General features: G+C 37.0%; 2 protein-coding genes across 4 annotated transcripts in view; both read left to right on the forward strand.

The window, feature by feature from the left end:
- LOC107217405 (regulating synaptic membrane exocytosis protein 1) overlaps positions 1-18,565 on the forward strand; it is a 1,749,170-nt gene that overhangs the window by 1,220,407 nt on the left and 510,198 nt on the right. For both annotated transcript variants that reach the window (XM_046745888.1, XM_046745889.1), the window contains exon 10: positions 3,360-3,529. In XM_046745888.1, the coding sequence (XP_046601844.1) occupies positions 3,360-3,529 (170 nt within the window). The remainder of the gene's footprint in view (positions 1-3,359; positions 3,530-18,565) is intronic.
- Positions 9,993-16,289, forward strand: LOC124295520. 2 transcript variants are annotated; one of them, XM_046745891.1, is made up of 8 exons: positions 9,993-10,359; positions 11,465-11,687; positions 12,120-12,734; positions 12,794-13,047; positions 14,096-14,255; positions 14,351-14,459; positions 14,598-14,705; positions 15,454-16,289. In XM_046745891.1, coding segments are annotated over exons 2-8 (1,452 nt in total). In that variant the 5' UTR covers positions 9,993-10,359; positions 11,465-11,482; the 3' UTR covers positions 15,455-16,289. The 2 variants fall into 2 exon arrangements, with proteins under 2 accessions (XP_046601847.1, XP_046601848.1); XM_046745892.1 differs by having other exon boundaries at positions 11,514-11,687.

An 18,565-nucleotide genomic window follows, 5' to 3' on the forward strand; every position in this document is an offset into this window, starting at 1 on the left:
AACACGATTCTCGGAACCATTAATTTTGGAATGTCACGTGGTTGATAACGTGGGAAAGGAATGTGAGGTGGTTGATGTTACACATCAGCAGTCCTACCGTGGGAAAGGAATTCGGAGTGGTTCATGTTACACATCAGCAGTCCTATCGTGGGAGAAGAATGCGGGACGGTGAAAAAGTTCTCACCCCCCCCCCCCCCCCCCCCCCGCTGCGCCCTCTACCGTTGGCAGGCGAGCACCACAGCCTGTGACGTCATCGCGGGAAAGGGTTTGAGTCTGGGCTGCGCGGAGCGGAAAAGGGTTTGAGTCTGAGGAGAATGTATAGGCGGACTGGTCGGCTTGGTGGGCTGCGCGGAGCGGCTCGGTCGGTAAGTGTCGGTAACAGGAATCTGCGTGTAGAACCCGCCTTGCTTATCTACTTTTGATTATTCACAGTTGGGGGAGCTAACAAATTAATACAGTCTTTAGATGAAGATTTTAGTGGATTCATGGGTGATCTCCGACAGCTGGAGATTTGTGGATCAGACGCAATCAAAAATCGTTTGAAAACATCCTCCAACGTTTTTTTGACGATAATGTTTTCTTGCGAAATTCATGCGGTAGATCTTAAAAATTTATTACAGGTTTCCTGCGCATCTTCGGACATTTGACCGATCAGTAACACCGAATGTTTAATTATTTCGGGGCCATGAATCAAAAGTTTGTGAACCAATGTGGGCATATAATACCAGGGATATTGTTGTACAATGTCCTTAGCTAATTTTACTGCATACTGTCAGAAATTGTTATCATCAATAGCATGACCACATGTAATAGTTTGCAATATAATATAAAAACGATATATAATATCTTCGTCAACTCCTGTTATTTGTACAGCTTTTTCGTAGTTTTCAAAAAAACCTCGAACGGTGTTTCCGTCATTTGAGGTACCACTACCAGCTTTTGGCGTGTCAACATCGCAGCTGCGTATAACCCCCTCTCTCTTTCTCATATTCTTTTGATTTACTGTGTGGATGTGTTTTCCTTCGAAGGCTCACTTTTATCTTTAATTTTCACTTCGGTTTTTGAATTCTATGCTTCATTTCATTTTGTTTTTCATGTATTATTGTGATCGTTCAAACGAATATCTTACTTTTTTTTTGTAATACAGTGCACAAAAAGTGAACGGGCAGCAACGGGCAGCTAAAATTGATTTTAATTAGTACATAATACTTTCACCTAAAACCTCAAATGACTTAGAGAGCAAGATGTAGTAAGATAAAAAAGTATTCACTCAATCAAATCCATTCAATTCGAGAAAAATAACCAAAAAATAGTCCTTACATATCTCCTTCTAAGAATGTACTATTCAGGAATTTATATTCAGAATTTTTTTCACTTATTTTACTCACCTTCAGCTGTAGAATCCATTTTGTTTTGTTCAAATCGCTTTAAAAACAAAAATTTGACGCCTGTTTATCCGACACGTCGCCAGTCGCACTTTCCTAACCATCGTGTAGCGTTCGGGCGAAGGCCATATTCAGACTGGTATTATGGGGGGGATTTGAGGCAAGGGACCTTACTATGAATGTTTTCCGACTCCTAGGGGACTCCTTTAGCCAACCCAATGACAAAATATCCTCAACTAAAAACTTTTTTTTTCGACTTTTGGCCGCATAAAGGGGCCTTTGGCCGCACTGCGCGGAAGACGGTTAGATCATAGAGAGGTATAAACTTCAATAAGCTCTGAAACATGGCGAATCCTGGCGGAACCAACAATAAGCAGTACCATTGTAATCTCGACGAACGAAGTCTGAAATATAATATACACATGTTACATGACTGGCTGGTCGGTCCTTACTGACTAACCTACCGCACTTCTACTTATATTTCTGCCTTGCACCCATACATACACACACTAGTCTGCATTACAGTTTAATACACAATAACATCAACAATTGATTGCATTCAGTTGCCCTGACCAATATTATTTTCTGCAAAATCCAAATACCAGTTAGTTTTTCATGGTATTGATACGCAATGTATAATTTTTCCAGATTTTTTAACTCAAATTTGACCATTTTTTGCATAGACGCAATATAAACAACGTTAGGGGATAGTTACCCCGTCGAACATTTTTTCAGGGAAAAATTCAAAAATATATTAACCTTCGTTCGTGTTTGTCGCAACATGTACGTTTTCCCAGATTTATAGACTTGAATTGAACTAGTTTTTGCATAAATATAATTATATTTAGGGGTAGTTCACTCCTACAATTTTTTGTTCCAAATGAGACGATCACATTTTTCCAATCGGTTAGGTCAAAAATTGATATGTTTTCATAGTTGAAACAGGGAAATTGATGCTTGTCACCTCCATTTTTGGAGTTTCACCCCGTTCAAGTATTTTATAGCTAAGTGAAAGAAATACGTGTTGCTTATTGTTAGTTTTGGATGCACTATACGACATATCAACCAGATCAAAATCGGAGAAATCGACCTGGTATGCCTAACGAGTTAGTTTATCTGCGTCATGGTCATTCCTAGTAACAGTCTTCGTACTCTTTCTCATCTTCGTACCGTGGGTATTTAACTCAACAGTAATCGCACTAATTCTTTAGATCAGGATTACCTTAGAACTTTGCTCTCAAAACTCTACATAAGACATATTTCCTTCTAATTTTTTTCATTGCGTAACGTATGTTACAGAAAATCAGGTTAAAGCTTCGTCATCATCACAAACTTGAATTATGATTCTCTGTATTTATTATTCCTATTTGTACGCACAGATGTCCAAATAAGTACTTTATGTTGAGGAAGGCCCTCACTTGGGTCGAGACATTAAAAATTCGGCGTGTTTCCTTTAGGCCTACATATCCAAAACAAAATAATATACAACTCTTGGCCAATAAAAGATGGTATGAAGAAAATTATGGAGTGAGAGAAATACGCATTATTTGTAGTAAGTAATTTTTGTTACAAGTTGGTAATTTTTTGTTTAGATGTATACGTTTATGTATTTTTTTCTGGAATCATCAAAGCTAGAACTCTAAGGATTTTGTCTATGAAGTATGTGCTTTTTTCTCAAAATTTGAGTAAACAAATTTTGTTCAACCAAACAATTATGACAAATCTGTAAAGAAATCGAAACCATTACGATCTGAAGTAACCTAAAAATCTTCACGTTTCAAAGTCAGATCCATCTGATAGGAAAATTGTTTCAGTAGAGGTAATAAAGTCCCATATACAGAAACTTGAGCGGAAACTTTTTTACGCTGCCACTGGTGGAAATCAAAAAATAAAATTGGCGAACAGTGTTTTGGTGCTGTATCTGTTTCCTTTGTTCCTGTTTTACTTAATGAACCTACGTTGTTTTGCTTCCAGACCAGATATAAACGCGATAAGATCTCTTCCGGTGGCGCCAGCAGTAACCAAAGGACCCTCGACAAACATGGCTCGCGCGACGGTCGATGATAGGGAATTACCACGTCAAGGAAGTCTCGCAGATGGTGAAGGGATCAAAATCGTTATTCACGACGTTGACAGCGATCTCGGTAAGTTTCAAACACTGCTCATACAAATGAAATGCACAAAATAAGCTAACTTGAGGAAAAATTGCCGTTTAGTTACAGGCATAAATTCGGATTAAATAGTTTAATAATAGTTTTTTCATGACTATCGACCAAAACTGACAAAACTTGTTATTTCGGCACATCAGCAATTTTCGACATGGCTTTGTATTACAATCCGTAAGTCCTGGTGGAGAAACCTAACGAACTGAGTTGTTCATCATTATTCCAACACATTCTGATTTCTGTGTAGGGAATTTTTTTGCTGTAGTATAGTAACAGTTTCGATTTTCTCGTGCGTTGAGATATCAGAGAAGCGTCCGTCACTGTGTTTTGCTTAAAAGAACGATGTTTTATATTTTCAGGATTGTAATAGAAATATGAATTCCTTTGGGGAAAAACTACCGTTATAAAGAAAACTTTTTGATCGAAATTTGTATTAGTCAAGTTTTTTGTTACGGATCCAAAAAGATTAAATCTCACAATGATAGATCTGGGTTACAGTAACGTTACTGAGATTACCGTTCTGTAGCTTCCCACATAACACAGGACGTCCACGGGATATCCCAAACATATCCCAAATGTCCTTAAGATATCCCGGATATCCTCAGGAGGTCCCGAATATTCCGGGAATGTCTTGGACGTCCTCTGGAGCTCCCAGGGATATCTCACAAGATTTCATGAGTTGGTTAGTTTTTTGACACAAATAGGACATCCTTAGAATATCCTGATGATATCTTCTGACGATATCTTTGTAGTGAATTATGTTGCATCAGACTACTACGAGAAAATAATGTGGGAGTATCTCATTTATAAAGCCGGAAAAACTTTGAAAATTATCGACCGCAATGGTATTTTGGTTGAGGCACATCACATGTTGCGCGCTTTGCTGTCTCGTAATATTAAATATATACAGGATGCGCCGAATATGTGCGCAACACCGTTGTAGCAGATCCGACCTAACCTATATTCCGTTTTCACATCAGTCTTTACGTGCAACTAATAATTTGATCGCATAACATCAAAGATCTATAAATTACATATAATATATAATATATAATATAATATATAACAATAAACAGCAGTAACATCAATAGTAATAGTGACAATAATATAATAACGATAATATAAAGTATAAAAAAAAATTCAAGGTGAATTTAAGTTCTGAAATTCTCAGACAAATGTCGTGTTTCTCTCAAACAAAAAATTTACTATCATATTAAATTTTTCTAAACTCCCTACTTACTGCTGAAATTTCATTCCAGCATTTATATAGCCGTGGTTTGGTATGTTTTTTTTCCAAATAATATAAAAAATTCTCAGATCTCAAAATTTTTCATGTGCTTCAAGTTCTGAATTTGATCGAAAATGTCAACAGGCGTTCATATTATAATATGATTAGTTGTTCAACAAAAGTTCCCCAAATTTGAATTTGATTATAATAACCAATCCTTAATGTTGCTATATTCGAGGTTCCATTTGTGGGAACTTTTCCACGGAAAAACCGGGAATCTCACAGCATAGAAGGCACAGAACAGTTTACGTTGACATGAAATTTCAGAACTTCAGGCACATAAGTTTTCCGAATTCTCGAAGAGAATTTTGAAAAAAATATCAAAATCTTCAACAAATTTCATATAATAACGTTTACCAGTAAAGTGAATAGTGATCCAGAATTTGAAATAAAAACTTGAACTTCATGAATAGCGGTTACGTGTTCCGTTACACTAACAATTTGAGAAAAGATTGGCATAATCGTCGCGAATTTTGTGCTCCGTTTCCAGTCGATACAATATCTCTAAAAACATGCCCAAAGAAAAAACTTTGAAGCCTGTCCGGAAAATATCTGAGCGTCAACTCCGGCGGCAGGTCAATGAGGAAAGTTCACTAGAGTACCTAAACATTTTCCAACGTAATGATGCGAATATGGATGAAATGCGACTGATATCTTCTTCTGATAATAATGCTTCCGTGTTGTCAGAAACATCAGATTTTGCAAGCTGCGCTGAGAAGAATATATTCAGTGAAAATGTAAGAGAATCTTGTTATATCTCTGATAAAAATCATGAAAACGCCACACATCCAGATGAATCCATTGTGGCTGAAGAGCCATATAACGAACCAGAAGTTTGGTATTCATCTGACTCATCGGAGAGCAGCGAGTTAGCTACTGCTGACAATGAGTCAGTATATGTTGAAAAGCCTCCTGTACCTACGTCTGAGGATTACGACCTGCAATCTTTTCTTGCTCAGTGGGCGGTATGCAACAGAATTCCACATGTGGCTATATCGTCGTTATTGAAGAAGCTAAGGCAGCATCCATGTCATTCGCACTTACCATCTGATCCCAGAACTCTACTAAAAACACCAAGGTCTACGATTACAACGGATGTTCACCCAGGAAAATATATTCATCCAGGCCTTGCTCGTGGATTGAATCAATTACTTGTCAAGTATTCAAGTGAAATAGATACCGATATTGAGTTAGCCATTGGTATTGATGGTCTTCCCATATCAAAGTCGTCCAGGGGTTCTCTATGGCCGATTCTGGGATCAATCGTTGGGTTTAATGATGTATTTATGATTGGAGCATATTATGGCAATGAAAAGCCTGGTGTCGCCGGCGACTTCATGCGAGATTTTATACAAGAAGCTAAAGACCTATATGAAAATGGATTATCGTTTCAGGATACGTTGTACACGTGCAGTATAAAATTCTTTGTATGCGATGCTCCAGCGAAGTCGTTTGTTTTGAATGTCAAAGGATGTACTGGGTATTCCAGTTGCACAAAATGTACAATTGAAGGTACCTATGCCAATGGACGCATCTGCTTTCCAGAATTAACTGCACGGGAAAGAACCGATACAGATTTTAGAAACAAAACGGACGATGATTATCATGCAGGAGATTGTTGCCTTGAAGAAATTCCACGTTTTGACATCATCAAAAATGTACCATTGGACTATATGCATCTAGTCTGCTTGGGAGTTGTGCGAAAGCTTCTTTACTTGTGGTTATTTGGGGACCTAAAATACCGTTTGCCACATCGCAATGTTTTTTCAATTTCAAATGCTTTAGAAAAACTCAAGGGGTTTATCCCTTTAGAATTTGCACGGAAGCCACGGTCTCTTGATTTTGTGAAACAGTGGAAAGCCACAGAATATAGACAGCTCTTGTTATATACTGGTCCAATTGTTCTGAAAGATGTACAGTGAAACCTCGTTTATACGATTCGCACTTGTACGTTTTTCTCGTTTATACGTAACATTCATTTGGCCCCGGCGGTTTCCGCATATAAACCATGTAGAAAGATTTCATTTCTACGTTTCTCGTTTATACGTTTTTCACACTTATACGAATACTTATTCGGTTCCCAAACGGTATTTTCTATTCACTTATACGTCATTATGACAGCTGATTTTCTGATGGATACTCGCGTTACTGTATTTCATTATCCTACCGCTAGATGGCTGAGCCTAATGTTTCGCTTCGCAACCGCTAGATGCCGCGGCTTACAATTTATGCGTATTCGCGTATAAGTTGTCTCGAACAAGTTCTGGCGTGTTCTGGTGTGTAGTGTCACCCAATATCGTGGTACGTCATGGCAAATCCAGCAGGGGGGAGGAAAAGAAAAGCAATATCGCTGCAGAAGAAGCTGGAAATTTTAGAGGAAGTACATGATAACCCACAAGAACCGAAGATCAGTGTTGCAAAGCGGCTCGGTCTTCCATATTCAACACTGATGACAATTATCGCCAATTCGGCAGACATTAGGTCAAGTACGTCTAAGGCAGGTCCTTTAGGCGAGAAAAGAACACGAACTCAAGAGGGCCGATTTTCAGACTTGGACAAAGCATTGCTCACATGGTTCCAACAAAAACGGGCCACGAACATACCCGTTAGTGGTCCAATGCTGCAAGAGCAAGCTTTAATTTTTGCAAAAAAATTAAATGTAACTGCTGACTTCAAAGCATCGGCTGGCTGGGTGTTCAAATTTAAAAAACGTTGCGGCATAACCGGCAGAAGTGTTTGCGGGGAAGCTAACAGTGTCGACGAGGCTACTGTAGAGCAGTGGAAGAACATCGATTTGCCTCGAATCATAAAGAACTACGATCTCCGAGATATTTACAACACCGATGATGAGACAGGTCTGTTTTTCAATCTCCTACCATCTAAAACATTGGCTGAAAAAGGAGACCCCTGTCACGGAGGGAAACAGAGTAAACAGAGACTGACGGTGCTTCTAACAGCGAATGCAGATGGCTCCGATAAACTTCGTCCCTTGGTCATCGGGAAATCACAGAAGCCGCGTTGTTTTAAAGGCGTAAAAAGCTTTCCTACAGAGTACGCAGCAAACAAAAAAGCATGGATGACTGGAGCATTATTTGAGTCGCAGTTAGATAAGCTGAATAACAGAATGCGTCGTGAGAAGAGGAAAGTCTTGTTGTTGCTTGACAACTGTGCCGCTCACCCCCCGGCACTCCGTTTTAGCAACATTGAACTGGCTTTTTTTCCGGCCAACTGTACAAGCCATCTGCAGCCCCTGGATTTAGGAATCATCGCTGCTTTGAAGGCCAAATACCGCAAGATGCTGGTACAGCGGGCAGTCGCGGCACTCGACGCGGGAGAAACGATGCCGAACTTGCATGTTCTGCAGGTGAGTTCGTGATGTTTGGAAATTTTCAACATAAGCACATAGGCCTATAAAATCGGTATTATGCATTCAAATAACAATGTTTCCGACACGTGATGTTTAGGCAGTGTTTAAATCTTGGAATTTGTTTCTTGTCTATAGGCAATGCAACTGACCGGTATTGCATGGAACCAAGTACAGTCTGACACCATTGCCAAGTGCTTTCAAAATGCAGGAGTCGTAAAGGCGAATGATCTCGATGCCTCTTCTAACGAAGAGAATGAGCTTGAGGGTTTCGAAGAGCCCGGAGATTGGGCACAAGTGTGTGCTGGGCTTCAGTTCGAGGATTTCGTTCATTACGATGAAGACTTGAGTACACGCACGGTACAGGATGACGATGACATTGTAACTGAAATTCTTGCACAAGACTCAGACGGGGATTCGGACGAAATAGACGAAACTGTCAAAGAAGTCCCGGTGAAATTTTGTGAAGCTTTGTCGGCACTGGAAATTACAAAGCGATATATAATGTCCAAGGTTATCGATGGTAAAGGCATGCAACTCGTCAGTGACTACGAACGTTTCATGTACGAGTGCTCGTTGGCAGAAAAGAAACAAGCCACCATTGACAGCTTCTTCAAACCTAAATAACTGAATCAGCTTTCCTTATCTGACTTTTGTTCCTATTTTACTGTGATTGTTTTTAATCCGTACTTAAGACTAAATAATATATATGATACATAGTACAAATGTAAGAAATGTGCAATATGTACAATACAAATACATATTACTGATTAATTGCGGCGAGTTTCGTTCATTTAATAATGTGTGTGGGTGTATGATTCTAACCTCGAAATGTACCTTGATTTTCTTCGGAACATACAAAATTGGGTTATATGTATATTCCAAAATTCGAAATTTCACTTGTACGATATTCTCACTTATACGTAATTTTTAGCGTACCCCTTGAAATACGTATAAGTGGGGTTTCACTGTATTGCCATATGATCATTTACATGAATTTTTTGACACTTCACGTTGCAATAAGAATTTTGTGCAGCACCAATACAACTTCACTTTTCAACTATGCTCACGACCTACTCAAACATTTCGTTACATCATTTATGATACTTTATGGAAGGCACAGCGCAAGTCACAATATTCACGGCCTCATCCACATTGTACAAGATGTTAAGAATTTGGGTATTTTGGATAGCTTCAGTGCCTTCAAGTTTGAGAATTATATGCAAACTTTAAAGAGACTACTAAGGAAAAGTGATAAACCGTTGCAACAAATTTTTAGGCGCTATGTTGAAATAGAAAACAGCTCAGAAAGTACCACATCAAAAAAACGAAGTTGTAAATTCGAAGTACTCACACAGTCTTCTCATTACGATGGGCCATTGCCAGACGGCTGTGAGAATCCACAATATAAGATTGTTAACTATTCAGACTTTAAATTAAAAGTGGACAGCTTGGCGGACAACTGTTGCGGTTTAGTGAATGGGGAAATAATTTTGGTGAAAAATATTGTGTATGACTCACGTAAAGGAATACTTGTTTTAACAGGAAATGAGTATGAGGAAAAAAACAATTTTTACACTGAACCATGCGACTCTTCATCACTTGACATATGGTCAGTTGGAAAACTGTCAGAGTTGAAAACATGGCCTTTAGAAGATGTTCGCCAAAAGTACGTGAGATTGCCATATGGATCCAACAACTTCGCGGTTTTTCCGATGCTACATGTAGAACTTAATTAATTTGAGAACAAAAAATATTGATAATAATGATAATGATAATGATAATGATAATCAAAAGAAGAAAAAGAAGAAGAATTAGAAGAAGGAAATCATCAATCAATATGTTAATAATGAATAATAAAATAAAATGGAATATAAAATGGATGTACCCACGTTAGGTAGATACCTGCGCTGAGGGACCTTGTACACATTATCATCGCATACGGCCCTAGCGCGTCATCGTGAGCGCAACACGGCCCCCCCTCATATGCGCAAAAATCATGCGTGGCAGTTAGCCGGCCGGTATTAACCTGTAACTGGTGCAAGAGCTAACGAAACTCGGCACGTGCTCAGCACGTTGTAACAGTCACGGTGTTGACGAGCGATTCAAACTGTTTTGTGAACGAGAAGACACGTGGGCTGTTTCTACCTATGCAGGGTAAGTGCAATAACATTCTAACTCCTATTTTTCTTCTTGTAAGCTACACGATTTGTGCGATATTCTTGATATACACAGAAAAATCACATTAACGAAAATGAAATATGGCGACGCATCAGTGCAAAACATCTAGATGTCTCATATTTCGGGCTATTAAGACGATTCCGTAACCATATTTGGCTAACATAAACGGGCAGGTAGCCGAGGTAGAATCACGCTAAATCTCACGTGAAAATTTACGAGGTATTACGGTCATAGCCATAGTTTGGCTCATTAAGAGTAAGTAACACCGATAGCGTGGTTTCTACTTCGCGCACGCGTGAGTGCCAAGTCACGGGAAATTTTTGCGTAACTCGAATAGAGTGTCGAACCGTGTGAATAGTAGTTTTGTTTCGAAGAATTGAAGTACCTATACGAAAAAAACTTGATACGAGGTGTTGCGAATTGTGTTCCGCATTATTCTGTGTCTTTTTGACCCCTCGAGGGCACACCTTCGTAGAATTACATAAAGTGCACACGAGATCAAAATAACTCCAAGCAATTTTCAAATTCATATACCTCAAAAAGTATGCATTCTTTCGGGTAAAACGTAGAGACACTTCTTGAAGCTAAAAAGTCATGTTTTAACCCAGTTTTATTACTTTTTATGAAAAAAATTATTATTTTTTCTCAATTCATAGTCATTTCAGAGGTTTCGAGATTTTATAATGTTCTACAGATTGTTGTGTTGCCTGTTTCTCTTATTAAAGTTCTTTGTTCACTGGTTTGTATAGTATTCGCGTAGATAAATTTGAGAACTTGTGAGAACTCCCATTTCAGACTCAAGCATTGCTAGCAGAACGAAGTATCATTTTTTATTTCCAGTTATTGGCAAAGTAGCAAACCACTTGCAGAATTTAAAATCGAAAAGCTTTATTGAATGTGTATATTCAGCATTGAAGACGTATGCACGTTTCAATACACCCATATTAGTATAGTTGTGTAGGTGGTTCTATATTTGTTACAAAAATCATGATCAGGATTTGCTTACAGTGCTGAAATTATCTTGTTGAAAAACTGTAACTATTATTTGAAAATGTTGATTACCTAGAGTATTTCTTTACAGTGTAATTTAAGCAAAGTCATGGCGCAATCCAAAAATTATGTCATTGTAGAGTTTGAGGATGGAATTCAATTGATAGCGAGTAATTGGCTAATTGAAGAGACCATGGAAGCTTACTGGCCTAATTTTACAACGATGAATCGATATTACAAGGCTGTGCAAGTATTGGAACCGATTAAAGATTCGTGGAAGTTGTTCAAAGTAAAACGTATACTGGCCAAAACTTGTAAGTTAATTTTTCTTTACACCCGTGGTATAGGCTCAACTATGTACTACGATGACCAGAATTAGTATTCAGTCTACCATCGTTTTCTTTTTGAACGAGTTGGGTACAGATAAAACATTATAGTTTGTCCGTTCGGTTTAGGTGGACATTAACCAATAAGGTTACGAGAAATTATGAGTAATCTGAAATCCTCAATATCATATTATAAACATTTGTTTGGCCGCTTTCGTTACTAGACTGCTATTCTAGACATTAATATTTTGAGCTTTGGATCCATTTCTGATATGACGTCACTTTCTCTCACGTAGCCATCTTCCTTAACTGAATGAACAAGCTGTATTTAAGTCGTGTATTTTGAAAAAGAATTGTAATGTAATTCAGTAATTGCCAATGATGAATTTTTTTACCTCAAATATATTTACAAAATTTTAGATAACTATGAGAAAGAAACAAAAATTTTAAAAGATGCGGAAATATTTTCCGATCTCAATTCGGATGTTGATGATACATGTCTAAAATTGAGACGAAGAACACATGCTCGCTTAGTATATTCTGATAGCGATGATGAGGAGTCGGGTATGGAAAATAACAGTCGATCCAAAATTCCTCCTCTTCCTAAGCCCTATGTGAGTGAACCATTCATTCCACCGCAAAAACCGATAAAAAACAGCAAAGCATCAGCTGTTACTTCAAGAAAAATGGGATGTCACGAGCCATTGAACAATAACAACTCAGATTTCGAGGATGCGGAAATCCATTGCCCCAAGCAGACTGGCAAATATCTTAATATCCAAGAGCACTCAGAAGACGATGCTGAATCAGAATGTTCACTTGCTACAAACACACTTGCAACGGCAACTCTTCCACATACTAACAATACAGCGTCAATCAATCCTAAACAACATAACAGTAATCCACAAGTTACACACGCACATAGGGAAATGCCAGCCAAGAAAGTAATACAACCCAAAAATGTTGATCCAGATTTGGAAAGCTGTATGCGGAAGACAAATATGAATGAACCTACTATATCTCTTGACAATGAAGGTAAAAAATGAAATACGTTAAGTAATTCCATATCTTGAGACATCAACTTTTTTTTCCAGATTTCAGAACTTATCAACACTTTGTCATACGCTCTTTCACTATGCTGAAAGCCAAAATCAATAATGTTATTGATGTTGTGGAGGTGATGAGTAAGAAGCTAGATGGTATAAAATGTACTGATAATATTCCGGATGCGAATCAAGAAGCTGATAACCCCGAACTTGAAGTCATGAATCTTTTCCCAATTTGCCATGTAAAAATGTTGCAAAGAGTAGAAAAAGAATTAACGAACAATGCGATGAAACAAAAATTGGTGAGTATATAGTTTTTTATTCCAAATATACCAAAATAGATTTTCCTTCTGGCATTCAACAATTTACAACTATTGTAATGGCGTTTGCTATAGAAAGCAATTGAAATTTGAAAGAAATTGCTTGTTTTGTTGGTAACATGGTAAAAAAAAGCAATTTTTTTGGCAGATTTTCATGAATTCATACAGCAAGCACCATTCTGTAACAACCAAGGTGTTAGATGGTAAATAAAAATTCTATTTTATTGCTCTATTCAAGAGTAACCCAATAACCTGCAGTAATAGTAATTTAATCAAGCATAGCATTGCCTTAACCAGATGATCTGAAATTTACACACATATTGACTTCAAAAGTTCCACACAAGTAGTCAAAGATGAAATATTTACGCAAGAATATTGTAAAAAAGATTAATATTGACATTAAGTGAGGTCTCCCCTTACTATATCTGTTTCATACATGTCCCGAAGTATAACAGGTGAAGCACAAAGGCACCTCCGATGTAAACTATTAGCTGAGGAGGTTCGTTTGAGCATTTCTGTAGAGGACACTTCGTTAGTATTTACACTATTGAGCACAGAATTTTCTAAAGTGGAATCAAGTTTCATGCACAAGCGATGGAGTAGTTCAATCATTTTGAAATAAACCTTTCACAATCAATTCCAAAGGATATGATTATGTACATTTAAAGCTGCTAAATAATCTTTTGCAGTTCAAAGAATTTCGAGATACCAAAATAACCGTTCAAATACCTTTTTCTGAAATGACAACTTGCAGGTTATTGCTTTCTGATCACTTTCTCTTTGTTGACTTCTCAGCTCTTCTGTTTCCTTTTTAGTAACATTACGTTTACACTCACATTCTTCTCGAGTCTACTCATTTTTCTCATTTGTTATTGAAAAATCAGTTATACCAGATCCCTATAACAGTAAAGACAAATGACTTGTGACTGAAAACGTTAATTCAAAAATATTGTGAATTGTGAGTTTTGATTTAGTGGAAAATTTGGTATTATTCATTTTAATTTGATCAATTGTATTGAACATTTTCCAGATGACAGCATTACTAAAAATCGGTGGAAGTGATTACAAAAACACTACCACTAGATTGATGGAACGGCTTTTCAGCAATTATGTAGCTGAGAAATTTAGCTGGGTCGGGTCAAAAGGAAAAAGAATTTTTTCAACACTTCATTTGTGTCGTGTTATTCTAGGTAAACTGATTCATACCATATTAAATTAATTGTAACATTTATCATGCACGTTGGTAAAATGTCCATAACTTATTTACATTCTAACGTTATTGTAGATGTTGTCGGGAAAGCATCGACCACAAATTTGGTCACAGAAGATATGATTGCGAAAGTCATTAAAGATTGGTTACGGCACGCGAAGGAACGATTGTCACGAGAGAAACCGTGAATATTAGATTTATTTAGTCATGTTTGTTCCTATCAATATGAAACAAACAAATAATTGCATTATGTCGAGCAGAATGTTCTCAGAAATATCTGTTCCAAATTGAATTGTAAATCTCATAATGTATACACTTTCAGGCCCCTATCTTTGCACACAGATGCAGAAGAAAACTCCGCCAGAGAACCAGATGCCGAAGTAGAACTTAACGTTCCTGGAGTAGCTGAAGGGACTGATTATTCCAACTAGTACGTTTTCTTGTTCTTACTACAAAATTATTATTTTCTCAAAACTTGCCTATAGTGAGATGTTTTAGTAGGGAATGATTCAGATATTAATCAGAGTCCTTGTGTTGTCTTAGCTTCTCTTACCAGCTTGAGAATCAACAACGGACCCGTTTATACAAAAGTTCGGTTGTTCAGAAGGGGAACGTTAACGTAGGTTATTCGTCTTTTATTTTAAAACATTGGATTTGGTACTTTCAGTAACTAGGACATTATTGCAATGTGTGCTAATAAGAAACACGTACTTCGGACCTACCGATAAGATACCACGTATTTCTTATCCTTTTACGCAGATGATACGTGTTCTTTTATCCTAATGCATGAGATAATTGTTTCTTAGTAGAAGCCATTGATTTGGATAAACCCATTTTAAAGAATCAATCTAGTCCTAAGTCCTATACACATATTGGCTCTACCAAGCAGCGCTTTTGACTATGTATCGTTCTACGCTCAATGTATACATTGTTCACCCTTATAATCTTATCACATTATAAATGTATTGTACAGCTACATCATTACACAGTACTTCTAAATGAGAAAAAATCTTTCAAATCTTTCATATTTCAAAAATTTTGAACCAATCGGTACTAAGAATTAAATAGAATCTATCTGTTGAAAAAATTAAATAGGCGGCAACATTTTTTTTTTTTTAGCGACTTCATGTATAGCATAATACAATTATAACGATAATGCATCACTATATTTTTTTCAGAAATACACGCACATACCAAATGACTGCCTAAATTGGCATTACATGATGAAAATATCTGATGCTTCTGCGACTGTGATTATAAAATTAAGTGGCACATTTCTATCCGTCTGCTGGTTGGATGGAAATAAAGCTAATGCCTTTTAAGTATTATTATCCTTTAAGTTCGACAGCGCTTTAAACAGCGGTTTAAATACTATATTATTTATTGCAATACATTGCAAGCAAAGCAAGTTTTATGTTTCAAATAATACTATGAGATAATGACTGACTCTACGTACTACATGATGTAGCCAAACTAATCGTAAGTATATTATTGAAGTTCCTTATGGACGATTCCGTACTATTTCCCATATTTCTGTGTTGATTAAACAAGATAGTATGTTTTTATTTTGGTAATGTGTTAGTATTTTTTTGGTATAGTTATTAGGTATTGGCTGCATTCTCATTGTGTTACTAGTATTCAATTTTGTTTCACTATTTATCGTTGAAAGTAGGTTGGAAATGCTCTGTGCACTACATTCCACCGTGCTTTGATTATTAGATTAATGATCGTTCTACAATGATATTGTTAACCGTATCATTCGTAGCTTTTTATTTATTATCGTACGTTTTTATATATTCCGATGTCCTATGTAGTATTTCTATTGTTTCATTCCACTTAAATCCTATCGGGTGTAGCAATATTGCATTGTAAAAGTCGATGTAAAAAGTCAGATTTGATGTGAAGCATTACAAATTAATGAATTAATTTGAAAATTAATTTTACTGGTATTGAAATGAAAGGCATGGAAGGTACAATGCAAGAACCTGTGCAATGATGTCTATCAACTGGAATGTAGTATCAATAGGTTAGACCGAGAATACATTGAATGTCGCTCATAGTTTGCTTACGTCTCTTATATGACTATTGGTAATTTATTTTGAATTACTTTCCAGCGGGCGATGATCTGACAAATGAGAACATCTTTGGTTGATGTTAAAAGAAGACCCTTCTTAAACTTGATTATCAACGGCTAAAAATTAATTTTATCTCTAAAAAGTACATATCCATTATACATAATGTCCACGACTATATTTTTAGGGATCGATTTCGAGATTCGATACTTTTTGGTAATGAAATTAATTTTTTTGCCATTTTCAACCAAGTTTCAGCAGAGTCTTCTTTTAAGGAGGTTCATGGCGTCATCGATTTCATATTTTTACCGTAATGACAACTATTTATAGCTGGAGTTTTATAAAAAAAATGAATTGACATTTTTATAAAATGTTTCAAATTCCAAATATCGTGTCATAAAAAAAGATTATGATCAAAATAGTTTAATGAAGTCATTTGCTGTACTTCATCTTGTTACAAAAAGGATCTATATGGAATCACATTTGTCAAATTTATGCAACTTGACTGAATATATGTATATTTATGCACCTACCACGTGAAGTTTGTTTGCTCTTAAACCAATTGCCAATTAATTTTAATGACAGTAGCAATTAGTGATTCATATGTGCAATAAATGCTTCAGTACAGAACTCTTATTAGGCTGTTTGAATAAATAGTAAATGTAATTACATTTATATAATTAACTTGTCTTTCATTTCACATAAAATACTCACCCTGAAAAATTATCATTGTTTGCGAAAACAATTCGAATAAGAAGCCTGGCTTCTCAACCAATTCAAAATAAGTATTCACGCGTTTACCGCAAAATGCTATAATATTTGAAACATTGCATGTGTCGAAAAACCCATGACGTCAAAAATTGACTTGACGAAGGCCCAAAATTGGAAAGTCTGATCAAATTTTTCCGTGAAGACATTGTTATATGTGATACCGAAAATGTGCTGATATTCGTTTTGTGTGAAACTGCCACAATAATCGAAATTATACTTCAGTACATGTAGTTACGTCTCGGCCCTGAAGGGTGCTCTGAAAGCTGAAATTGTTATCTATTGGTTTCAGCAAGAATAACAGTGATACATGCGAAAAATAATAAATTTATTACATGATCGTATTCTGTTATTTTTGCTGAAACCAATGAATAATAATTTTAGCTATCCTCGTCCCTATATATTAACAAGAGACCGCTTCTGGGTCGAAACATAATTTCTACCAGAGCTTAATTTCATTGCTTTTTTACATGGCTTTTTTACACCAGAAAGATACCAGTGAAAAAAGGATGTAACAATTATTACCGAAAATATCAAATCAAACCAATCCCAGATGCTCCGGGAAGGTCATTAAAAGGATATCCCTATGACGTCCTATAGATATTGTCAGGAGGTCGTGAGTTATCCACCGTGGACATCCTGAAGATATTGTGGGATCGGACATTTTTATATCCCTAGGACATCCACGGGATATTGTGGGATATCGTGGGATGATCCCTGGATATGCAGAATATCCCAGTCTGATGTCCACGAGATATCCTAAGGATGTACTTGTGCTATGTGGGTTAGTTCTGGGTGGATTTCACTCTATCGAAACTGATTTACAGATTTCGGTATCTCGAGCATGCATCCCAGACATGGGTTGTAACGGAGAGTTGTTCAAAGTCGCATCAACACCAACAGTGCCCGTGATATATACAAAATATGTCAACAACTGACACAGACAGCTGATCGAGACGACCATCGATAGCGACCGTGACCTGCTAGCATCCAAAATAGTAAACAAAGTCGACTGACGCTGACCAACGCATACCAGGACGACGACCCACGACAGAACACACGAATAGGGAAATGACGTCGACAGGATCATCCAACAACAGCTCTGGGAGAGTATAAAACTGGAGGACCACGAAGAGCGGTCACCAGTTGTCCGGCAAAGTGCCAACTGCGTCACCGAGTAGAAGGATAGTCAAAGTTATTAGTCCAGTTGTCCGGTATAGCGCTGAGCTGCGTCATATTGTAACGAGGCGTTTTTCATCTAGATAGCGTTATCGAATTTAGGTTCACGAGATTTAGAGAGGAAATTCAAGCATAGAGCTTAGTCCGAAATTTAGTGAAGAGGACAGAAATTACAGTCCACGATAGCCCAGGACCTCTTGAAGAAATATTGAGTAGAGCCGCGTATTTAACGTTTGAGCTGTAGGAAAGTTTAGGGGCAGAACCGACGAAT

This window comes from Neodiprion lecontei, chromosome 7, assembly GCF_021901455.1.
Source record: "Neodiprion lecontei isolate iyNeoLeco1 chromosome 7, iyNeoLeco1.1, whole genome shotgun sequence".
Classification (NCBI taxonomy): domain Eukaryota; kingdom Metazoa; phylum Arthropoda; class Insecta; order Hymenoptera; family Diprionidae; genus Neodiprion; species Neodiprion lecontei.

Coding starts and splice junctions, on each gene's coding strand:
- LOC124295520 (XM_046745891.1), top strand. CDS start 11,483: ATGGCGCAATCCAAAAATTATGTCATTGTAGAGTTTGAGGATGGAATT. Junction 13,048..14,095: donor ATGCGATGAAACAAAAATTG/GTGAGTATATAG, acceptor AACATTTTCCAG/ATGACAGCATTACTAAAAAT. Junction 14,460..14,597: donor CGATTGTCACGAGAGAAACC/GTGAATATTAGA, acceptor ATACACTTTCAG/GCCCCTATCTTTGCACACAG.